This window comes from Somniosus microcephalus, chromosome 15 (assembly GCF_052327205.1).
Source record: "Somniosus microcephalus isolate GS21.2 chromosome 15, FLI_Smic_1.0, whole genome shotgun sequence".
NCBI classification, from domain to species: domain Eukaryota; kingdom Metazoa; phylum Chordata; class Chondrichthyes; order Squaliformes; family Somniosidae; genus Somniosus; species Somniosus microcephalus.
This window is the reverse complement of record NC_141001.1, coordinates 75,422,670-75,447,805: the sequence shown is the minus strand read 5'-3', so window position 1 is coordinate 75,447,805 and position 25,136 is coordinate 75,422,670. Positions and strand designations below refer to the sequence as shown.

Genomic DNA, 25,136 nt, shown 5'->3' with positions numbered 1-25,136 from the left:
CAGAGGATGTGGTGCATTTGGACTTTCAAAAGGCTTTCGATAAGGTTCCGCATAAGAGATTAGCGTGTAAAGTTAAGGCACATGGGATTGGGGGCAAGGTATTGACTTGGATAGAGAACTGGTTGGCAGACAGAAAGCAGAGTTGGAATAAACGGCTCTTTTTCCGAGTGGCAGGTAGGGAATAGTGGGGTACCGCAGGGATCGGTCCTTGGACCCCAGCTGTTCACAATATATATTAATGATCTGGACAAGGGAACTAGATGTAATATCTCCAAGTTTGCAGACGACACAAAGCTGGGTGAGCGTGTGTGCTGTGAGGAGGATGCCGAGAAGCTCCAGTATGATTTGGACAGGTTGGGTGATTGGGCAGAAGCATGGCAGATGCAATATAATGTGGATAAATGCGAGGTTATCCACTTTGGTGTCAAAAACAAGAAGGCAGATTATTATCTGAATGGCAATAGATTGGGAGAAGGAGAAGTGCAACGGGACCTGGGCGTCCTTGTGCACCAGTCGCTGAATGTAAGCATGCAGGTGCAGCAGGCGGTTAAGAAGGCAAATGGTATGTTGGCCTTCGTAGCGAGAGGGTTTGAGTACAGGAACAAGGATCTCTTGCTGCAGTTGTACAGGGCCTTGGTGAGACCACATCAAATCAATCAAATCAAATCAACTTTTATTGTCATTGTTAGTGCACAAGTACATTACAACGAAATGTAGGCTTGCGGCTCCCGAGAGTGTACAATTTGGATTAGGACACTTAAACATTTCAACATACATTTGTACATATATATTAGCATAAATATGACCATAATAAAGTGCATCGGCAGATGTGCAGGCTTTAGTGTTTATTTGTGGAGTTCAGTAGGATGACAGCCCTGGGAAAGAAGCTGTTCCTAAATCTGGTCGTACGGGTGCGAATGCATCTGTAGCGTCTTCCAGATGGTAGGAGGGCGAACAGACTGTGGCTGGGGTGGGTAGGGTCTTTGATGATGGACCGTGCCCTCCGTAGGCAGCGTTTCTGATATATATGTTCTATGGTCGGTAGCCGGGTGCCGGTAATGCGTTGGGCAGTTTTGACTACCCGCTGCAGGGCTTTCCGGTCATGGGAGCTACAGCTGCCGTACCATACCGTGATACAGTTTGTCAGGATGCTCTCTATAGTGCAGCGGTAGAAGTTAGAGAGGATCGGGGGTGACGGATTACATCCCTTCAGCCTCCTCAAGAAATATAGGCGCTGCTGGGCCTTCTTCACCAGAGAGGAGGTGTTGAGGGACCAGGAGAGGTCTTCCGTGATGTGGACTCCGAGGAACTTAAAGCTGGCCACCCTTTCCACCTCCGCCCCATTGATGTGGATGGGGGTGTGACTTCCGCCTTTGGACTTCCTGAAGTCCACGATTATTTCCTTTGTTTTCTTGGTGTTAAGGGCCAGGTTGTTGTCGGCGCACCATTTCACGAGATGCTGGACCTCCTCCCTGTAGGCTGACTCACCGTTGTTGGTGGTCTGGCCTACTACCGTGGTGTCATCTGCAAACTTGATGATGGTGTTGGAACCATTAACAGCCACACAGTCGTGGGTGAAGAGGGAGTAGAGGAGGGGGCTCAGCACACATCCTTGTGGGGCCCCCGTGTTCAGGGTCGGGGGGGGTGGGGGGGGAGGTGTGGTTGCCTAATTTGACAGACTGGGGTCTGTTTGTTAGGAAGTCCAGGGTCCAGTTGCAGAGGGAAGTGTTCAGGCCAAGAGTTTGGAGTTTGGTGGCCAGCTTGTTGGGGACGATAGTGTTGAATGCTGAGCTGTAGTCTATAAACAACATTCTAATGTAGGTCTCCTTACCATCTAGGTGATTCAGTGCCGAGTGTGGAGCAGTTGTGATTGCATCCTCCGTTGATCTGTTTGCCCGATAGGCAAACTGGTGTTGGTCAAGGGAGGCAGGAACACTGGCTTTGATGTGGGCTAAGACCAGTCTCTCGAAACACTTCATTATGATGGGTGTGAGTGCGACAGGTCGATAGTCGTTCAGACACGTCACAGCCGCTTGTTTAGGCACAGGAATGATGGTGGCGGTCTTGAAGCAGGTAGGGACTACTGCCTGGGCCAATGACAGGTTGAAGATGGCAGTGAAGACATCAGCCAGCTGATCAGCACATTCCTTGAGTACCCGTCCAGGGATGCTATCCGGTCCAGTAGCCTTTCGTGTGTTCACTCTGCGTAAAGCGCCCCTTACGTCGGAGGTCGACAGAGTGAGCACCTGGTCTTCCGGGGGTGGCAAGGCTTTGGTAGCCGGCTCCTTGTTGTCCCTGTCGAAGCGAGCGTAGAAGTTGTTAAGCTCCTCCAGAAGGGAGGCGTCGCTGACCGGGGGACTGGTGTTTTTGCCCTTGTAGTCAGTGATGGCCTGGATGCCTTGCCACATGCGCCGGGGGTCAGAGTTGTTGCGGAAGTGATCCTCTATCCGCAGTGTCTGTTTCCATTTGGCAGTCCTGATACCCTTTTTTAGGTTGGTCCTAGCTGCACTGTAAGCCGCCGCGTCGCCAGATTTAAATGCTGCGTCGCATGCTTTCAACAGTGAGCGGACCTCTCCGTTCATCCAGGGTTTCTGGTTGGGGTATGACCTGATATTTTTGTGGGTCGTGACGACCTCGACGCAGCTGTTGATGTAGAATAGCACTGTGGATGCGTATTCCTCGATGTCATTGTGGGCAAACATGCCCCAATCAGTGCATTCGAAGCAATCCTGAAGCTCCGATACTGCCCCCTCTGGCCATACTTTCACTGCTCTCATTGATGTTCTCTCTCTTTTGATGAGCGGTTTGTATGCCGGGGCTAGAAACAGGGAGAGGTGGTCAGACTTCCCAAGGTGGGGGCAGGGAATGGCCTTGTAAGCGTCTTAAGTATTGTGTGCAGTTTTGGTCGGGTTATCTGAGGAAGGATGTTCTTGCCATGGAAGGAGTGCAGCGAAGATTCACCAGGCTGATACCTGGGATGGCAGGAATGACGTATGAGGAGAGATTGGGTTGATTGGGCTTGTACTCGCTGGAGTTTAGAAGAATGAGAGGGGATCTCATTGAAACTTATAAAATTCTAACAGGACTAGACACTAGATGCAGGAAGGATGTTCCCGATGGTCGGGGAGTCCAGAACCAGGGGTCACAGTCTAAGGATAAGGGGTAAGCCATTTAGACAGAAATGAGGAGGAATTTCTTCACCCAGAGAGTGGTGAACCTGTGGAATTCTCTACCACAGAAGGCAGTAGAGGCCAATTCATTAAATATATTCAAGAAGGAGTTGGATATATTTCTTAAGGCTAAAGGGATCAAGGGATATGGGGAGAAAGCAGGGACAGGGTACTGAATTTGGATGATCAGCCATGATCGCATTGAATGGCGGAGCAGGCTCGAGGGGCCGAATGGCCTACTCCTGCTCCTATCTTCTATGTTTCTATGTTGCTATGTTTCATTCTGCAGCAGTCCGCAGATCTCGCGGACAATCTCTCATGAAGGTCTCAGCCTCCTTTGGCATTGCTGCTCATTCATGTTGAGGTAGCTCATCCTTTGTCTGTAAACCCTGTCGGGGGTATCTCCTGTGGCGCGGTGCCTCGATGCGCTGGCGCCTTCTGCCCTGTGCAGTATCAGGTGGCTGACCAGGAGCTTGGGGCTCCTGCTGCTGAGCTGCCTGAGCAGGAGGTTGGGGCTCCTGCTGCTGTTGCTCCTGAGCTGCCTGGTTCTGCTGCTGCCGTGGATGTTCCTCATCCGAAACTGAGGTCCATGGAGAAAGACGACGAATGGTTCCCATGCTGCCTGCAGATGCCTCCGTTGGGGAAGCGCTCATTGCAAGCGGGGAGAGGGTCTTCAAAGGAGGTCCCACAGTTGATAGATTCAAGCTGCCGAACCTCTGACTTTGGAAGGCCTTCTATTGTTGGACCTGCAGCTGTGAGGAGACCATCCACGAGTCAACCCGCCAGGTTTAGCGGCGTGGTTTAGGAGGGTCGTGGAACACGCTAAAATGCTCGAAAAATCACAAGGGCCTCTCAAAATAGGCTTAGAGAGGCCCTTATCGAGCATTTAATGATTTTAACTAGCGCTATGGCCAGCTGGCGGCAGGACTGTTTCCCGACCTCCAAAACCGGTACCGAATGCGCCCTCATTGTTTCTGATTTTTCCCGCCTCCAAACCCGCCTTCCCGCACGTCAGAAAATCGACCCCCTAGACTCCCAACCAGCGGAAATAGTTTCTCTATCTACCCTATCTGTACCCCTTAATATCTTGAAAACTTCAATCAAATCACCACTTAATCTTCTAAATTCCAGGGAATACAACCCCAGTTTGTGTAATCTCTCCTCGTAAGTTAACCCCTGGAGTCTGGGTATCATTCTCGTAAACCAATGCTGCACTCCCTCCAAGGCCAACATATCCTTCCTAAGGTGTGGTACCCAGAACTGCTCACAGTACTCCAGGCGTGGTCTAACCAGGGTTTTGTATAGCTGCTGCATAACTTCTACCCCCTTGTATTCTCGTCCTCTAGATATAAAGGCCAACATTCCATTAGTCTTTTTGATTATTTTCTGCACCTGTTCCTGACATTTTAATGATCTATGTACCTGGATCCCCAAGTCTCTTTGGACTTCCACTGTTTTTAGTTTTTCACCATTTAGAAAGTACCCTGTTTTATCCTTTTTAGGTCCAAAGTGGATGACCTCACATTTGCCTACGTTGGAATCCATTTGCCATAGTTTTGCCCATTCACTTAATCTATCTGTATCTCTTTGTAATTTTGTGCTTTCATCTACACTGCCTATAATGACACCCATCTTTGTGTCATCGGCAAATTTTGATATGTGGCTTTCTATCCCATCATCTATGTCGTTAATAAATATGGTGAATAGTTGAGGCCCCAACACAGATTCCTGCGGGACACCACTAGTCACATCCTGCCAATTAGAGTACCTGCCCATTATCCCTACTGCCTGTCTCCTGCCACTCAGCCAATTTCCTAACCAGGTCAATAATTTTCCTTCATTTCCATGGGCTTCAACCTTAGTTAACAGTCTCTTATCAGGGACTTTATCAAATGCCTTCTGGAAGTCCATATAAATAACATCCAAATGACTTTTTTTTAAACTATACTTCCATTTCTGGTTCCCATGTTAGCTGACATTGTTAACGGTTCTCTCTCCTCAGGTACTGTCCCCCTCTCCCTCAAATCTGCTGTCATCATCCCTCTCCTCAAAAAAACGTTTGACCCCTCTATCCTTACAAACTACCGCCCCATCTCCAACCTCCCTTTCCCCTCCAAAGTCTTTGAACGTGTTGTCGCCTCCCAAATCTGTGCCCGTCTTTCCTGCAACTCCATGTTTGAATCACTCCAATCAGGTTTCCACCCCGCCACAGCACCAAAACAGCTCTAATCAAAGTCACAAATTACATCCTTTGTGGCTGTGACAAAGGTAAACAATCCCTCCTTGTCCTTCTTAACTTGTCTGCAGCCTTTGACACGGTTGACTACTCCATCCTCCTCCAACGCCTCTCTGCCGTCATCCAGCTGGATGGAGCTGCATTCGCCTAGTTCCATTCTTATCTATCTGATCGTAACCAGAGAATCACTTGCAATGGCTTCGCTCCCCGCTCACACATCGTTATCTCTGGTGTCCAAGGATCTATCCTTGGCCCCTCCTATTTCTCATCCACATGCTGCCTCTTGGCAACATCATCCAAAAACACAGCGTCAGTTTCCACATGTACGCTGACGACACCCAGCTCTACCTCACCACCACTTCTCTCGACCCCTCCACGGTCTCTAAATTGTCAGACTGCTTGTCCGACATCCAGTTCTGGATGAGCAGAAATTTTCTCCAATTAAATATTGGGACGACCAAAACCATTGTTTTTGGTCCTCGCCACAAGCTCCGTTCCCTAGCCACTGACTCCATCCCTCTCCCTAACATCTGTCTGAGGCTGAATCACACTGTTCGCAACCTTGGTGTCATATCTGACCCTGAAATGAGCTTCCGACCACATATCCATGGCATAACTAAGACCACCTATTTCCACCTCCGTAACATTGTCCGTCTCCGCCCTTGCCTCAGTTCATCCGCTGCTGAAACCCTCATCCATGCCTTTGTTACCTCTAGACTTGATTATTCAAACGCACTCCTGCCTGGCCTCCCATGTTCTACCCTACGTAAACTTGAGGTCATCCAAAACTCGCTGCCCGTGTCCTAACTCGCACCAAGTCCCGTTCCCCCATCACCCCTGTGCTCACTGACCTTCACTGGCTCCCGGTTAAGCAGCGCCTCGATTTCAAAATTCTCATCCTTGTTTTCAAACCCCTCCATGGCCTCGCCCCTTCCTATCTCTGTAATCTCCTCCAACCCCACAACCCCCCCAGAGATATTTGCGCTCCTCTAATTCTGCCCTCGTGAGCATCCCTGATTAATATCGCTCAACCTTTGGTGGCTGTGCCTTCTGTTGCATAGGCCCTAAGCTTTGGAATTCCCTCCCTAAACCTCTCCGCCTCGCTACTTCTCTTTCCTCCTTTAAGATGCTCCTTAAAACCTACCTCTTTGACCAAGCATTTGGTCATCTGCCCTAATTTCTCCTTATGTGGCTCAGTGTCAAATTTTTTGCCTTATAATACTCCTGTGAAGCGCCTTGGGGTGTTTTACTATGTTAAAGGCGCTATATAAATAAAAGTTGTTGTTGCTGAACCATTTATTAGTTTCATTGGTGTACACTAGTCAGCTTCTTAGCAAATTAAACATTTTTTGATATGAAAAACTTTTAAAATATGCCTGCTAGTACTGGCATAAACGACCGGAAACTCTACCCCCTAATGTTTAAGTCTCAGTCTTAATTTAAAATGAGATTAACAGTGAGAAAACTAACCACGGGAATTTACTTCGAAGGGTTTGATCAACTTTTGGGAGGAAGCGAGTGTTAATAAAGGACTTAAGATTAGATAGTACCGATATACAGTAATGTATGCATAGATGTATTGGTTATCTTGCACATTTGGAACATACCACGTCATTGCTGCATCTGTTGTACGCCAGCAGTCAGACAGTTACTCTCATCAGGGAAGTGCTTGGTACCGTCTGCACCCAGCTGTAAACTCTCTCAAAAATCTCCTACGCTGCCTGCATGCTACTTATTGACCAAGTGTTCTGCACCTTCAAATTCCACAAGCAAGTTCAGTCTCTTAAAGTACTTTGTACTGTACAGGTAATATTGTTTGAAGAAACGGATTAGAATTCAGCACTACATTCATATTAGAGGTAAGGATGCACTACTGTCACAGTGGTTGATCCAGCTAATAGCAAACCTGTGTGTAAAAAGATTATCTGCAGTATTATTGTAGTACAACTGTTTTCAAATTAAGGTTTGTGTCGTTGACTGATTTTCCTCAGCCTTTTGAAGAGTAGAAAAGTTGCTGAGCGATGGCCAGAGGTGATTATAATCAGAGCCAGTATCTGCATCGTTAACTTACTGTTAGTCTAGAAAAATATTAAATATGCTTTGATCGACAAAATGTTATCCTAATGTTGTGGTTAAACAGAAAAAAAACTTTGCTAATGTTATCATGTTATACATTTGAGGAGGAACAAACTGAAAAGAAAATTCAATTACTAAAGCAATTACCATATGTTATTCATTGGCATGGTCCAGAAAATTGAGTGGGGGAGAAATGTCATGTCCTATCCAGGTGATTAAAGCTGATGATCATATTAGTGGTATATATATCTCTACATCTAAAAGGACAGTGAAGATCTCCATGCTCTACTAATATACAAATGTTTATAAATACCAATCAAGTGCAACTTCTGGATACAAAGGGTGGTAAGGCAGTCAGCAAAATGGATCAGAGATACTATAACTTGGTAACTAATCCACTCAAGTTTGAGTCAAGGGAAAACTGGAATCAGAAAAGATATTGATTAAAAACCTATAATATTTCACAGCTGTCATTTTATTGGAAGAAAGCTAAGGTAACTTGAAATACATTTGGTGCAGAGGGAAGAGAGAAAAGGTGATCTGAAATCGATTTAACATGGACTATGGACAGTGGCAAGCAAACCACTTTTTTACCTAGATTGTGAGAATATAAGTTTGATTTCTTATTTTAAATTTGGTAATGTCATATCCTCTCTTGTTTTTAAAACACTATATTGCAATAAGATACTGTCATTTAGTTACCCTGCTTAGGTCACAGTCCGGGGCCTAACATTTTGAATTTAAACTCTTGAAATAGTTATAGTTTCCTATTGTGGCTATCTCGGAATTCAAATCCAAATCCTATTAAAATGATAGCTGTAGCTGTTTTCACCCTGACAAGTTAGCATTTTCTTGGACATATGTGATGCCCATCCATGATCAAGGCTGGGCTCATACATGAAGAATGGTCACGTGAGTGAGGTACCTCTCTTCTTCTTCTCCTCTTAGGCAGTCCCTCGGAACCGAGGATGACTTGCTACCACATTAAAAATGAGTTTGCAGGTGACTGATGAGTCCAATGCAAGAACTACAGTCTCTGTCACAGGTGGGGCAGACGGTGGTTGAAGGGGCGGGTGAGTGGGGTGCTTGGGTTGACATGCGCTCCTTGCGCTTGCTCCTGGCGAAGAGACTCGAGGTGTTCGGCGTCTTCTCAGATGCTTCTCCTCCACTTTGTGCGGTCTTGGGCCAGGGATTCCCAGGTGTCAGTGGGGATGTTGCACTTTTTCAAGGAGGCTTTGAAGATGTCCTTGAAGCGTTTCCTCTGCCCACCTGGGGCTCTCTTGCCGTGCCGGAGCTCCGAGTAGAGCGCTTGTTTTGGGAGTCTCGTATCGGGCATGTGGACAATGTGACCCGTCCATCTGAGCTGATCGAGCATGGTCAAAGCTTCGATGCTGGGGATGTTGGCCTGAGCGGGAACACGGACGTTGGTGCACCTATCCTGCCAATGAATTTGTAGGATCTTGCGAAGGCAGCGTTGGTGGTACCTCTCCAGTGCTTTGAGGTGCCTGCTGTACATGGTCCATGTCTCTAAGGCATACAGCAGGGCAGGTATTACTGCTGCTCTGTAGACCATGAGCTTAGTGCCGGGTTTGAGGTCCTGGTCTTCAAACACTCTCTTCCTCAGGCGACCGAAGGCTGCACTGGCACACTGAAGGCGGTGTTGGACTTCGTCGTCGACGTCTGTCCTTGTTGACAGTAGGCTCCCAAGGTACGGAAAGTGGTCCACGTTGTCCAAGGCCTTGTCATAGATTTTGATAATCGGGGGGCAGTACTGTGTGGCGGGGACAGGTTGGTAGAGGACCTTTGTCTTACGGATGTTTAGTGTAAGGCCCATGCTCTCGTACGCTTCAGTGAAGGTGTTGACGAAGGTTTGGAGTTCGACCTTCGAGTGAGCGCAGACACATGCGTCCTCTGCATACTGTAATTCGACGACAGGGGATGGGACGACCTTGGATCTGGACTGGAGGCGACGGAGGTTGGACAGTTTCCCGTTTGTTCTGTAAATTAGCTCCACTCCAGAGATGGAGCATTGCAGCAAGGATGATCGAGAGGAGCGTTGGTGCGATGACACAGCCTTGCTTGACCCCGGTTCGTACGTGAATTGGGTCTGTGGTGGAACTGTTGGTCAGGATCACGGCTTGCATGTCGTCGTGAAGCAGGCTGAGGATGGTGACAAACTTTTGAGGGCAGCCGAATTTGAGGAGGACACTCCATAATCCCTCACGGTTGACAGTGTCGAAGGCCTTTGTGAGATCAAAGGCCATGTACAGCGGTACCAGGAGAGCTGCTGGCCAATGTGGAACTGTACTCCAACCTGAATCTCTGAGGAGGGGAAAAACAAAGAAAACTGGAGGAGGAACAGGGAAGGAGAGGCCACAAACTAACTTCACTTTATATTAAGACTAGTTAACAAAGACTAGATATCGGTTATAACAACAGAAAATGCTGGAAAAACTCAGCAGGCCAGGCAACATCTGTGGAGAGAGAAATAGTCAACGTTTCAGGTCGAAACCCTTCGTCAGGACTGAAAAGACACAGGAAATGAAACAAATTAAAAGGCCAGTTTGGGGGTTGGGAGAGAACAAAAGAGAAGTGAAGAGACATTAAGAGGTATTCAAAATGAGACGAGATGGTGATAGGAATGGTAAAGAGACAAAAGACGGCTCTAGATTAGGAGTGAAATGCGCTGGCAGAATGAGAGACAGTCGCCATGTGAGAGAGAAAAAAAGGGGGAAGGGCCAAAACAAAGGTGTGGGTAAAAAATGTTAAAATGTAATAGGGGCCGAGGTTATGATCTGAAATTGTTGAACTCGATATAGAGTCCGGAAGTCTGTAAATATCGAGTTCAACAATTTCAGATCATAACCTCGGCCCCTATTACATTTTTATATATATTTTTTATCCACACCTTTGTTTTGTGCCCTTCCCCCCCTTTTTCTCTCTCCCACATGGCAGCTGTCTCTCATTCTGCCAGCGCATTTCACACCTCATCTCGAGCCGTCTTTTGTCTCTCCCCTAATCCTATCACCATCTCGTCTCGTTTTGAATATCTCTTAATGTCTCTTCACTTCTCTTTTGTTCTTTGATCCCCATTTCCCAGCCCCCAAACTGGCCTTTTAATCTGTTTCATTTCCTCTGTTTTTTCAGTCCTGACGAAGGGTTTCAGCCTGAAACGTTGACTCTAATTTCTCTCCACGGATGTTGCCTGGCCTGCTGAGTTTTTCCAGCATTTTCTGTTGTTATTTCGGATTTCCAGCATCCGCAGTATTTTGCTATCGTACTAGATATGTTAGTTTGCTTTAAAAAAAAAATCTGAAAAGTTTCCATGCATAGAGTAACCAAGGGTCCCAAACTCTCCGCAGACAAAAGCCAAACTAGTTATAAATTTGGACAAAGACTGCTGTAAGCATGAATGTTGTCTTAACGTTAAATTTTAGCTAGTACTTGGGTGAAAGGGAAACATTATTATTTTAATATCAAATCTGCCTTGGTCATCATTAACCATGAAAACAGAAAAATCTATTTCTATATTTCTCTGCATACAGTCTCCATATTTTTCCATGTTCAAGTCTCTTCAGTCATGACATTCAACATTGACAAATAGGTGCAATTAGCACTGAAAGCCCCAGCTAAAACCACTAGATAGAACATCAACTACTGAAATTTAAATTTTTTTTAAAATATATCCTTAGATCACCTCAACTGCAGTAACTTCTCTTCTTGTTGACTCGGCTTTGGAGTAATACTAATGTCAGGTGTCAGTCAGTAGAATTACTGTACAGCTGCAACTTCACTAAAAACCAACATACATGAATTATGTAGAAAACCATTTTCAAAGCCCACTTTAACTCACCATAAAGTTAGCTGACAGCAAAAGGTCTACCTGAATATTAAAAGCATGCTTGTGCATCACAATGCAACTGTGCCTGAAGAGCATTTATGTATTTACATGTGCTATATAGGTTACTGCTGTTTTGTATCACATCAATCAAGTCCCAATAACAAGAGGCAACATGGAGTGCTTACACACTAAACATAGACTGGCAGAAGAAATGGGACACTACATGATCCACTGCATGTAATTACCAAAGAAAAACATTAAGATCAGCTGTTTGCTGTCCCCACTTCAAACTACTGAAGGATTTAATAATAGTGGTAAATAGCCAAAATCAAAATTGATTTGAAGGTTAATAAAAGCTGAAACTTGAAAGCATAACTAACATTTCAGTTAAATCCCACAAATCCAAATATTAAAATTGAAACAGCAGCACTGAACAGGGAATGTGCCTACCCACAGCCACTTGGAGGAATTGGTTGGGGAATAAATGTTGGCCTGGACACCGGAAGAATGCCCCAGCTCTTCTTCAAATAGTACAGTGGGATCTTTAATGTCCACTTGAGAGGGTGAATGGGGCTTTGGTTTAAAATCTCATCCGAAAGACGACACCGCCAACAGTGCAGCACTCCCTCAGTACTGTACTGAAGTGCTAGCCTAGATTAGGTGCTCAAGTCTCTGGAGTGGGACTTGAACCCAAAACTTTCCGACTCCAAGATTGGAGTGCTACAACTGAGCCAAGCCTGACACCTAATAAAGAAATTACACATAGAAAGAAATGCCAAACTACCCAATTCACCAATAAGTCGTTAGAAAATCCTGTAGATTTCCTCATCATTTGCTTTTGCATACTAATGTTAAAGAACAGCTGCTCAATTAAAATCGTCAATACTGGTGTTTTTTAAACCAAGCAAATAGATTTAAAGAGATGTTTAAAACACTGTACTCCTGGGATAAGACTACTTACTTAAAAAGCAGCCAAAATCCTCTCATTATACATTACTTCTGTAATAAGATTTTTTCCATGTTTATAAACATCTTCAGAACATTAAGGATTAGCATGGGACTCATTTTCCCCTATGACTATGGAGGACCAAATTCCCTTTATTTAATATGCTGATTATGTTCAGTAGAAACATTTGCTGTAAAATTGAAGAATTTTTATCTAAATTCCATATTAAAAATAAACTCTAGTAACAGGCATATACAATTCTAGAAATTATAGAGGCATGGTATCGTCAGATTTACTGAACAAACTAGAAGAACAGGTGCTGCCGTAATGGTTTCTTAAAGCAAACCGGATTCTTTAAAAGAATTGTTTCAATGCACACAAAACCTGAAAATCGGATTACGCAGCAGTACAGGTGGCCCAGTGGTTAACACCATGTCTTGTTGCAACAAGTACCTCTAGGGCCATGTTTCAATGAACTGTATTTTAGGAGAAAACTTAGATTCACTTCACTTGCAACACACTGCCTTCTGAGGCCTGAGCGTGCACCAAGCCCAAGGGCAAGAGCAGCAACAGTAGGGTTCAGGAGGGAAAATGAAATGCTCATAACAAAAATGTCTTTGCAAAATGTTAGAGATGGACAAATCACACTAGTACAGTAGTCTAGGACAATTAGAAAGGAAAATCTTTTAATGGCAGAGAAACTAAATGAGTACTTTGCTCTGTTTTCACAGAAAAAATGTGGCAGTAGTGATGAAAAGGTACATGAGGAAGATAGATAAGGAAGTAGTGTTGAAAAAATAGTGCAACTCAAAAGTGGAAAACACACTGGGTCCTGATGGCACGCATCCTTGAATGTGTAGGGAAGTCAGAGAGGAAACAGCAGAGACTCTGATCACAGTCTTCCAAACATCCAAGGATGTTTGGTTGTGCTAAAGAACAGGAGTATTCCCAATGTAATACACGTGTTCAAAAAGGGGAGAAAGGGATAAACTAGCCAACTACAGACCAGTCAGCCTAACATTAGATGGGGTAAGCTTCTACTGGCCGTGAAACAAGATAGAATTAATACTAACCCAGAAAGACAGATTTGTAAAAGGCAAGTCATATTTGACAAATTAAATCAAGTGGTGTGCAGAAATAATAGTGTATTGATACAGGGAATGCAGCCGATGTGGATTTTCAAAAGGAATTTGATAAGCTATTATAGAAGAGACTTCTACATAAGATTAAGGCACATGGTATTAAAGGAAATGTGGCAGCATGCCGATGGGACAGAAAACAAAGTATCAGTTAATGTATTTTTTTTTGACTGGGGATGTAACAGTGCTGTGCATTGGTCTGTAAACAACTTAGACATTAAAATTGGAAACATGGTTAACCTTGGAAAGGTCTGTGTCTTGAAAAGGACTTCAGGAGGACAAAGACAGGTTAGTAAACTGAATGGATTGATGGCAGATGAAATTTAATGATGAGATATATAGGGTGATACATATTGTTAGGAAGAATAAATGGTAAAAAGTAAATAAATATTTGAAAAATAAAAAAATAAAAAGGTACAGGGAGCGAGCAAGGGACTAAGACGAGGTGGTTAGCTTTCAGAAAACCAGTACAGGCATAACCTGCCAAAAGACCTCCTTCTGGACAGTAAAATTATGATTCTACGATGATTCCTGGCTGATAGTGACCACTTGGAGCTCACTAGAGCCCACGGGATTTTTTGCAAAAATGTGAATAATAGGGGAATCTCGGCTGCATCATTACAAAAAGTAAATCATGCTTGACTAATCTACTGGAATTTTTTGAGGATGTAACTGGTAAAATAGATAAGGGAGAACCAGTGGATGTGGTGTAATTGGACTTTCAGAAGGCTTTCGATAAGGTCCCGCATAAGAGGTTAGCGTGCAAAATTAAGGCACATGGGATTGGGGGCAAGGTATTGACGTGGATAGAGAACAGGTTGGCAGACAGAAAGCAAAGAGTTGGAATAAACGGGTCGTTTTCCGAGTGGCAGGCAGTGACTAGTGGGGTACCGCAAGGATCGGTCCTAGGACCCCAGCTGTTCACAATATATATTAATGATCTGGACGAGGGAATTGGATGTAATATCTCCAAATTTGCAGATGACACAAAGCTGGGTGGGAGGGTATGCTGTGAGGAGGATGTCATGAAACTCCAGTACGATTTGGACAGGTTGGGTGATTGGGCAGAAACATGGCAAATGCACTATAATGTGGATAAATGTGAGGTTATCCACTTTGGTGGCAAAAACAGGAAGGCAGATTATTATTTGAATGGCAATAGATGGGGAGAAGGGGAAGTGCAAAGAGACCTGGGTGTTCTTGTGCACCAGTCGCTGAAGGTAAGCATGCAGGTGCAGCAGGCGGTTAAGAAGGCAAATGGTATGTTGGCCTTCGTAGCAAGAGGGTTCGAGTACAAGAACAAGGATGTCTTGCTGCAGTTGTACAGGGCCTTGGTGAGACCGCACCTTGAGTATTGTGTGCAGTTTTGGTCACCTTACCTGAGGAAGGACGTTCTTGCCATGGAGGGAGTGCAGCGAAGATTCACCAGGCTGATACCTGGGATGGCAGGAATGACGTACGAGGAGAGATTGTGTCAATTGGGCTTATACTCACTGGAGTTTAGAAGATTGAGAAGGGATCTCATCGAAACCTATAAAATTCTGTCAGGTCTGGACAGACTAGATGCAGAAAGGATGTTTCTGATGGCCGGGGAGTCCAGAACCAGGGGTCATAGTCTAAGGATAAGGGGTAAGCCATTTAGGACTGAAATGAGGAGGAATTTCTTCACCCAGTGAGTGGTGAACCTGTGGAATTCTCTGCCACAGAGGGCAGTGGAGGCCAGTTCATTAAATATATTCAAGAAAGAGTTGGATATATTTCTTGAGGCTAAAGGGATCAAGGGATATGGGGAGAAGGCAGGGACAGGGTACTGAATTTGGATGATCAGCCATGATCTCATTGAATGGCGGAGCAGGCTCGAAGGGCCGAATGGCCTACTCCTGCTCCTATCTTCTATGTTTCTATGTTTACCCTTTAACCGTCCACTCTCCTGAAGGCTCCTTATTAGGGCATGGTTCTACGAGCATCAGGTGCCCTCTAGTACTTTTTCCAGGTGCCACTCTGTATGGGGGGAAGAGAGAGAGAGAGAGAGATTGTGGGTGGGCTATTGAAGTGTGGAGGACATCCCAGGCCAGCCTGAGGTTGTTGACGATCACAGGTGGCTGCATTCCTGTCGGAGTTATTGCAGGCGAGGAGTTTAATAAGACATGGACCGCACTAAGTTACAGCTTGTTGTTAAGGGGCCAGTTGCTACAATTTTAAATAGTTGTAGTGAAGTTCCGCGCTGCCACTTTGATCAGGTTGTACTTACTGGACTGACACTGCCCTCAGTCTCCTCCTCCTGGCCCCTAGCAACGCCGAGCGTCCGGGCGGTGCGGCGTGGTGCACGCTGGGAACTGTAGTCCGCCCTTCCGCCACCCAACAGGTTCGGGAACTACAACTCCCACAAGGCCAGGCAGCGCTTTCCTCCCACTGGAATTGCGCCCCCGAGGAAACATGCCCTGTTGGCCTTGGTTCCCCAACCAAATGTAAGAGGGAGCTGGGGGGAGCACCTGTATCATTTTATATCTCCTATATAACATCACATAGTCTTGAATATGTTGTTACTATCAGCGCTCCCGATTAATTAATCCCACAAATATTGCGGCAGATAATGTTTAAAATGTGGTTTTGCCCCGCCGTAACTTCAAATCCGTAGTAAACAAGCCAGCTTTGAATAAGAGAATGAGTACTGTCATTGGTCCACATTCATACACTCATACATCAGTCTCCCCATTCTTACATATTATACACCAATCTATACTCTTACATGCTGGCCCAAATCTTGCTGGCAAAATAATGGCGAGTTCACAGCACACGCCGTTAATTGATGCACAAATCATAAGGGTCGGTAACCCGAGGACACAGATTTAAGGTGATTGGCAAAAGAACCAGAGATGACACGAGGAAACATACATTTTATGCAGCAAATTGCTATGATCTGGAATGCACTGCCTGATAGGGTGCTGGAAGCAGATTCAATGGTAACTTTCAAAAGGGAATTGGGTAAGTACTTGAAGGGAAAATTTTGCAGGGCTACAGGTAAAGAGCAGAGAAGTGCGGCTAATTGGATAGCTCTTTCAAAGAGCTGGCACCAGCACAATGGGCCGAATAGCCTCCTTCTGTGCTGTATCATTCTATGATTCTGGGAGAAACTTCTTTACCCAAAGAATGTGGAACTTGCTACCACAAAGAGTCGTTGAGGCAAATAGCATAAATTCATTTAAAGGAAAGCAAGATAAGCACGAGGGAGAAAGGAATAGAAGGATATGTTAAAAGGATTAGTTGAAGTAAGGTGGGAGGAGGCTCTTGTGGAGCATAAATGCCGACATAGATCAGTTGGGCCGAATGGCCTGTTTCTGTGCTGTAAATTTTATATAATTATATATATATATATAAAATCAGCCAGCAAGTTCAGGCGAAGAGGAGATATCCCATGAGTTGCGAATTGTCATAACTTGCTGGTCGATTTATGCCATTTTACTCACACAGATCAAATCAAATCAACTTTTATTGTCATTGTTAGTGCACAAGTGCAGTACAACGAAATGTAGGCTTGCGGCTCCCGAGAGTGTACATTTAGATTAAGACATTTAAACATTCAACATACATTTGGCTTGTAATACATTAACATAAACATAACCATAATAAAGTGCATTGGCAGATGTGCAGGCTTTAGAGTTTATTTGTGGAGTTCAGTAGGATGACAGCCCTGGGAAAGAAGCTGTTCCTAAATCTGGTCGTACGGGTGCGAATGCATCTGTAGCGTCTCCCAGATGGCAGGAGGGCGAACAGACTGTGGCTGGGGTGGGTAGGGTCTTTGATGATGGACCGTGACCTCCGTAAACAGCGTTTCTGGTATATGTGCTCTATGGTCGGTAGCCGGGTGCCGGTAATGCGTTGGGCAGTTTTGACTACCCGCTGCAGGGCTTTCCGGTCATAGTAGCTACAGCTGCCATACCATACTGTGATACAGTTTGTCAGGATGCTCTCTATTGTGCAGCGGTAAAAGTTAGAGAGGATCAGGGGTGACAGGTTACATCCCTTCAGCCTCCTTAGGAAATATAGGCGCTGCTGGGCCTTCTTCACCAGAGAGGAGGTATTGAGGGACCAGGAGAGGTCTTCCGTGATGTGGACTCCGAGGAACTTAAAGCTGTCCACCCTTTCCACCACAGCCCCATTGATGTGGATGGGGGGGTGACTTCCGCCTTTAGACTTCCTGAAGTCCACAATGATTTCTTTGGTTTTCTTGATGTTAAGGGCCAGGTTGTTATCGGCGCACCACTTCACGAGATGCTGGACATCCTCCCTGTAGGCTGACTCATCGTTGTTGGTGATCTGGCCTACTACCGTGGTATCATCCGCAAACTTGATGATGGTGTTGGAACCATGAGCAGCCACACAGTCGTGGGTGAAGAGGGAGTAGAGGAGGGGGCTCAGCACACATCCTTGTGCGGCCCCCGTGTTCAGGGTCAGGGGGGGGGAGGTGTGGTTACCTAATTTGACAGACTGAGGTCTGTTTGTTAGGAAGTCCAGGGTCCAGTTGCAGAGGGAAGTGTTCAGGCCAAGAGTTTGGAGTTTGGTGGCCAGCTTGTTGGGGGACGATAGTGTTAAATGCTGAGCTGTAGTCTATGAACAGCATTCTGATGTAGGTCTCCTTACCATCTAAGTGATTCAGTGCCGAGTGTAGAGCAGTTGTGATTGCATCCTCCGTTGATCTGTTTGCACGATAGGCAAACTGGTGTTGGTCAAGAGAGGCGGGAACACTGGCTTTGATGTGAGCCAGGACCAGTCTCTCAAAACACTTCATTATGATGGGTGTGAGTGCGACAGGTCGATAGTCGTTCAGGCATGTCACAGCCGTTTGGCACAGGAATAATGGTAGCGGTCTTGAAACATGTAGGGACTACTGCCTGGGCCAATGACAGATTGAAGATGGCGGTGAAGACATCAGCCAGCTGATCAGCACATTCCTTGAGTACCCGTCCAGGGATGCTATCCGGTCCAGCAGCCTTTCGTGTGTTCACTCCGCGTAGAACACCCCTTACGTCGGAGGTCGACAGAGTGAGCACCTGGTCTTCCGGGGGTGGCAAGACTTTGGTAGCCGGCTCCCTGTTGTCCCTGTCGAAGCGAGCGTAGAAGTTGTTAAGCTCCTCCAGAAGGGAGGCATCGCTAACCGGGGGGCTGGTGTTTTTGCCCTTGTAGTCAGTGATGGACTGGATGCCTTGCCACATGCGCCGGGGGTCCGAGTTGTTGTGGAAATGATCCTCTATCCGCAGTGTCTGTTTCCTTTTGGCAGTCCTGATCCCCTTTTTTAGGTTGGTCCTAGCTGCACTGTAAGCCGCCGCGTCGCCAGATTTAAATGCTGCGTCGCGTGCTTTCAACAGTGAGCGGACCTTTCCGTTCATCCAAGGTTTCTGGTTGGGGTATGTCCTGATATTTTTATGGGTCGTGACGACCTCGACACAGCTGTTAATGTAGAATAGCACTGTGGATGCGTATTCCTCGATGTCATTATGGGCAAACATGCCTCAATCAGATGACAGTGTACCTTCAACTTCCCCATTATTTTTTAAGATCTTTTTGGATTTACACATTAAACTCAAATTAAACTCGCCGCAGAAAGTTAGGGCTCATACTTAAGTACCCTTTTAATGATGTGATAATTGTTAATGCAATCAACCTCTCTGAAGCTGTATGTAATAAATATTCCTGGAGATTTAAAACATTTTAAATTTAATTTTTTTCTTACTTTTCCTTTCTGTCTCTTTTTTCCTCTCTCTCTCACTCTATCTCTCTCTTAATCCAATCTTTCTTTCCCTCTCTATTTCTCTTTCTGTACCTGATTTGACTCTCACCCTCTTTCTCCGTCGTTTCTGTTTCTTTCTCATTCCTTAAATCTCATTGGTTAAGGAGACAGACTGTTGGTCCCATCATTCACTAAAATCCCAGATGCCCCGTTGCCCTCCTTGCGCCATTATCAGCTCGCATTTATAGGGCAAAACACTTTCGAGCTGAAGGGTGCAGGAAAAAATCTAACTAATGGTGCATGTGTGCAGTCAATGATGCCCTGCACCATTGGCAAGCCTGCCATATTGGCAAAACCAACAACACGTGCCGTCACCGTCCATGGAGAAGTGGATATAATTGTGGGCCTTTGCAAAGAGGGCGTTGGTGACCTGCGTGATGCAGGTGTGTGCAGCCAACTGGGAGATGCTGCTGATGTCTGCAGCTGGTCCCTGGAAGGAGCCCGAAGCAATGAAGTTGAGTGCGGTGGTGACTTTGACAGCCACTGGTAAGGAGTGTCCACATGCTCCTCTGGGCTCCAGGTGTTGCTATAGCATTGCGCAGATGTCTGCGTCTACATCTCTCGAAAGTCTCAGCCTCCTTTGGCACTGCTGAGGAAGCTGATCCTCTACCTGTAAACCCTGTGTTGGGGGTATCTCCTGCGGCGAGATGCAGCCCTGCGCTTACGCCCTCCGCCCTGTGCAGCATCAGGTGGGTGAGGAGGTGCTTGGCGCTCCTGGTGCTGGTGCTGGTGCTGCTGTTGTGGCTGGTTGTGGTGTTGCTGCAGCTGCTCTTCCTCCGAATCTGACAACCAGGATGAGAGGATGTAAATGTTTCCCATCCCGTACCTATAGATTTCACTTGAGGCAAGAAGCTTGCAAGTGCACAGTCGAAGTGGCCTGAAATTATTCCAATCAGGTCACACTGCAGATGGCTGTCAGCTTGAACAGTCAAGGTCAGTAGATTTGCAAAATTTTATACCAAACCTCCAACAACAAGGTTGTTGTATTTGAATGCCAGCCATGTTACAGGAGTGCTTTTAAAGTGCTGCACCAATGACTATAAATCATGTCCTCCAGCAACTCATCTCCTTGCAGCTGACCTGTTTCTGACAAGACGGGAAATAGGAGCCAGAGGCACGAAAATGGGAAACCACTAGGAAAATAGGATTAGCAAGGCAGTTAACAGGCTGTTAACTACCTGTCCCACCGGTTCCAGTCGGGTCAGTTTGGGAGCGGCTGAACAGACTCTCACGAAAATCGGGTGGGGGCGGGATGGAGGTGGGTTGGCAGCCTGAAGCCATTTTTTCTGATTTTCACTGCCAACCCCCCTCCAAACCTGCCTCCTCAGGGCTATTAAAATCAAACCACACAGGTTTTCTAGGAATGCTACTTTTAGACTTAAATCACTGTTTATTTCTAAAGGTTGATTTTTTTTTTTTCAAATTGCAGTTGACAAATGGGCCTAGAAATCTGATGATGCCATGGCTGCTTTTCTGGTGCAAAACAGGCACCTAAGCCTCTAGTATGACAGGCTCCTCCTGGCTCCACATTAAAACCACAGGCAGCTGCCGGACACCATTCGCCCCTCCTCCCGAATAGCTCCTTCCCTTTCCTGATCACTGCCTCCCCCCTCTCTGAGTCACCTCCCCCTCCCTCCTGAATGCTTCCTCCCCTCTCCTGGTCACCACCCTCCATACCTCCCCATCAATTCTCCCCTCTCCTGGTCACCACCCTCCCAATCAATTCTCCTCTCTCCCGATCGCCCCCTCCCCAATTCTTCTCGCCCCCTCTCCTTGGACCTGCCCGAGGGCCGCTGCTTGCAACACAGCAGCCTGAAATTCCAATCCTCTTTGTCAGCGAGCCTGGGGATGCCCAGCAGGGATCTGCAGCTCGCCAGCCTCCTCTACCCGTTCCTCTGCAGGGATTGTTTCCTGCACCCATTTCGCACTGGTCTGCGGCCGCAAGCCAACTTCTAGGCCGCAGTCTCCAGCTGATGCAAGTTCAGCCCATATCAGGATCTTTCATAGCATGGCTCAACAGTTTGAGAGTTCCATTGTAATTTTTACAACATTCCACCACCACCACTGCCGCCCCCCCCCCCCCCCCACCACCCCAGATGTTCCAAAGAAAGAACAATACACAAAAACAGAAAAATATCCAGAGGTGGAATTGAAAAAAAACAAAGTGGGCTGAATGAAGATTTATTGAAACTCAACTGCTGTACCAATGTTGGAAGCAATTACAGCTTGTGCATTACAAATAATTGACTTTTTTTTCAAATCAATGTAGTGCAATGTGTTCGTCATTTAACAACTTAAAAGAATTTCATCAACCCAAAATAATTGAATTTTGAAATATAAAATGAAGGTCATTTTTAATCGTTGATTTATCAGACGAATTATAACCAAAAAGTAGCGTTTGTACACCTATCAAAAAGCTGTAGAGTGGTTAGTTCTGCTTCATCACAATCTTTCATTTCTAATATTATTTTATATTTCTTTTCCTTTCAAAGGTTCTCTCTGCTTTCCACTGCAGCAATGTCCCTACAAATGGTTTCAGATAGCAGCAATACAGCCCTTATACATCCGGGATTCTCCTTATTGAATTTTCATGGTGAAGTCTTTCTTTTTGGCCAGAAAGGGTGGCCTAAAAGATCCTGCAGTACAGGTGTTTTTCTTCTTCATCTCAAAGATCAAATTCTCAAACTGAAAGCTGTTTCATTTTCGTCTGACTCGTGCTACCTTCCACCGCTGCGTTGCCCTGCAATAACTCATTACTCAAACCCCTCAGAAACAAAGAGCCTTTTTTATCTCATTCACGGTGGGAGAACTCCAAATAATGAATTGCCTAATTTGCTTTACCTCATGATGGTTTACAGCAATGTTGGTTACAAGAGAACATCCCTTCGTTGCATTGAAAAAAATCTAAAAGGAGATGTCCCCCAAGGAAGATATGGTCATACCATCAATGTGACTCAGAGCAAGGGACAAACCACGTGTGTCTTGTTTGGGGGTAGATGTTACCGGCCTCCAGGGCAAAGAACCACAGAAAACTGGAACAGTGTAGAGGACTGTTTACCACAGGTTTTTCTGATTGATATAAACACCGGCCATTGCACATCCCACATGCTTCCAGAAATAGAAGATGGTTTTTCATTCCATGTCTCCATTGCAAAAATTGACACTGTCTATATATTAGGTGGACATTCCATTGAAACCAATCATCGCCCTGCAAGATTGCTTAGTCTAAAAGTTAATCTGTTAGGGAACTATCCAAGCGTAAACTGTACAATACTGCAGAGTGGTATCTCTGTATCAAGTGCAATAGTGACCCAGGCTTGCAAAGATGAATTCATAATTGTTGGTGGCTATGAATCCGAGAGAGAGAAGCGAATGATTTGTAACACCATCGTTTTGGAGAATGACAACATTCAGATTTTGGAAAAGGAGCCCCCAGCATGGGCTAGTGATATTAAAGCAAGCAAAACCTGGTTTGGTAGTGATATGGGAAGTAGTGCAGTGTTAATCGGCATTCCTGGAGAAAGCAAACAGGATACAGCTGAGGCAAACTACTTCTATATAGCAAATTTTGGAAAGTTAGAAGAAGAAAGCCAAGTTTCTGCCAGCCAGGAATCCTTTACTGATCCGGAGGAATGCAGCACATTTGAAGATTCAGAAGAATTTCACTTTGAAGTGGATGCTGATGGCTCTGATGATGTAGAGAACTTGGATAATGGTGATGAGGAAGGTTACTGGATTAAATGCAGTGCCACCTGTAATGTGAATATCAACATCTGGGTGCCTTACTACTCCACAGAGCTCAATAAACCTGCTATGATCTTCTGCTCCAATGGAGGAGATGATGGGCACTGGGTACATGCCCAGTGCATGGATCTCGCAGAATCACAGCTGCTTCAGTTTTCTCAGGAGAACACAAAGTATTTTTGCAATGAGCATCATATTGACAGAGGAATTCAAACTCCGCCGAAGAAAAAACAGATAAAGCGAACACCAATAAAATCCCCGCGTAAGAAATCACCAGCAACACTGAAAAGGATGCCAATGAAGAAGAGCTTTCTGAAGAGACTGTTTGATTGAAACTGCAAGACTTTTAGCAGTCATTCTAGACTTGGCAATGATTGACAATGCAACATTTTAGAATTTAACATTTGGGGTCTTAGAAATATTTATGCATTCTGATATCTAGCTTATTTTAGACTTATTACTGTACAAAGATATCAGACATAATTATACGGCCTGTGTACGCAGCATACAACAAATAGTGGGCCAAAAGCCAGCTCTGCATTAGCATTGTGTTGTCTACATGCACCAAGGTGTGAATTCTTTCTTGTTAAATAAAACTATGTTCATTTTCTTATTTAACAAAAGATCTAACAGAATTGCCATGTGGTCTAGTGGTACTACTATATTGTAAATTGCAGAAGATTCTCAGAATGTAGTAGGCCAGAGTAGGACACATTTAAAATGCAATAAACGCTGTCGTATAAACAGGAGCCAATATTTAAACGATGCTGCGCAGAAACCTAGGAAGTTTGTTGTTTGATCTGTAGCTATTTTGTAATTTTAGCTCCAATGTTTCTTTGATGTTACTGCTTTGAATGTAACATTTGATGCACAAGTAGGTTTTAAAGCGTCTGCTTGCAAATTTAATTTTGGTGCTATGCTTGTTAAAACAACCATTACTAACTTTACTCCTGTGGTGCTAATTTTGTAAGGAAATAAAAATAATAATTACAATCTTGAAAGTTTTCTTTGAGTCCAGCACAATAGATATCAACACAAACTCTGATACACACCATTCTATGGCGAGTATCATGTAACTTAAAGCTCAAAGAAGCAGTGGTCTGCAGAAAGTGAACCTATGTGACAAATCCCCAAAATTGGATCCATGTCCATGCTCCACTTAGTCCTCGATACATCCTGAAGATACTACCCTAAAAAGTGGATTCTTTCATAATAGTTTCCTTATATAATTGCTGTATTACAGTTTTCTGTTTTTTTTGCGCTAGATATTCTCTGTTGAGCATTGCCAGTCACAGCTGCAAGCAGACTTCACATCCCCTACAATCTAAAGTCACTCAAGCAGTGTAACAGTCTCTGCTGCCCATATCCTAACTCGCACCAAGTCCCGTTCACCCATCACCCCTGTGCTCGCTGACCTACATTGGCTCCCAATCCGGCAATGCCTCGATTTTGAAATTCTCATCCTTGTTTTCAAATCCCTCCATGGCCTCGCCCCTCCCTATTTCTGTAACCTCCTCCAGCCCTACACACTCCCCACCCCAAATCTCTGCTCTCCTCCAATTCTGGCCTCTCGTGCATCCCCGATTTTAATCGCTCCACCATTGGCGGCCATGCTTTCAGCTGCCGAGGCCCTGTGCTCTGGAATTCCCTCCCTAAACTACTCTGCCAAGCTTTTGATCACCTGTCCTAATGTCTCATTATGTGGCTTGATGTCAAATTGTGTTTGAAAGCCCTACTATGAAGTGCCTTGGGACATTTAACTACGTTGTTGTTGAGAACTCTTGCTCCTTATTACCACTTACTGAAATCATTCACATGCCGCTACATGTTTTTCTCTATGGAAGGTGGACTGAAAAGCACTCTATTGAAACAGGCACAGCATCAAACCAACAACTAGTTTATTTTGCTTAAAATACTTTATTAGCAGTATACAATTTTCATAATGAGAACAAACAATTTTCCTATACTCCTCAGTAATAAAGATAATAAAGAAGTTGTCTTTTTATTGCTCCTTAAGACGTCTCAAAGTGTAGAGAGGTTATTTTCAGCTTTGTTGCCTGGGCAGTAGCCTGATGGAGCAGATCACTCATCATTGTCGAACCCGCCCGATCCCCTTTCCCAGGCTAGCACCTACGCGGCAAAGTTGAAAGTGACCCCTGTAATCACTGTTGTAATGTAGGCAAACAAAGCAGCCAA

The 25,136-nt window shown here is 45.2% G+C and overlaps 2 protein-coding genes across 8 annotated transcripts in view; one reads left to right on the top strand and one right to left on the bottom strand.

Moving 5' to 3' along the window:
• iftap (intraflagellar transport associated protein) overlaps nt 1–16,233 on the bottom strand; it is a 128,997-nt gene extending 112,764 nt beyond the window's left edge. The window contains exon 1 of one of the 7 annotated variants that reach the window (XM_086008076.1): nt 16,158–16,233. The gene's annotated coding sequence lies outside the window, so the exon portion shown is untranslated. Of the gene's footprint in view, nt 1–15,659; nt 15,876–16,157 lie in introns of those variants that run through there. The other 6 variants (XM_086008081.1, XM_086008075.1, XM_086008078.1 and 3 more) reach the window with 6 other exon arrangements.
• Nucleotides 16,234–16,296: 63 nt separating this feature from the next.
• rag2 (recombination activating gene 2) lies at nt 16,297–23,915 on the top strand. The gene is made up of 2 exons (XM_086008487.1): nt 16,297–16,393; nt 21,689–23,915. The coding sequence occupies exon 2, from the start codon at nt 21,714–21,716 to the stop codon at nt 23,271–23,273; it is 1,560 nt and encodes a 519-aa protein (XP_085864613.1). The 5' UTR covers nt 16,297–16,393; nt 21,689–21,713; the 3' UTR covers nt 23,274–23,915.
• Nucleotides 23,916–25,136: the final 1,221 nt, after the last annotated feature.

Excerpts from the sequence above, each read along its gene's own strand:
- rag2 (XM_086008487.1), top strand. The coding sequence starts at position 21,714 with ATGTCCCTACAAATGGTTTCAGATAGCAGCAATACAGCCCTTATACAT.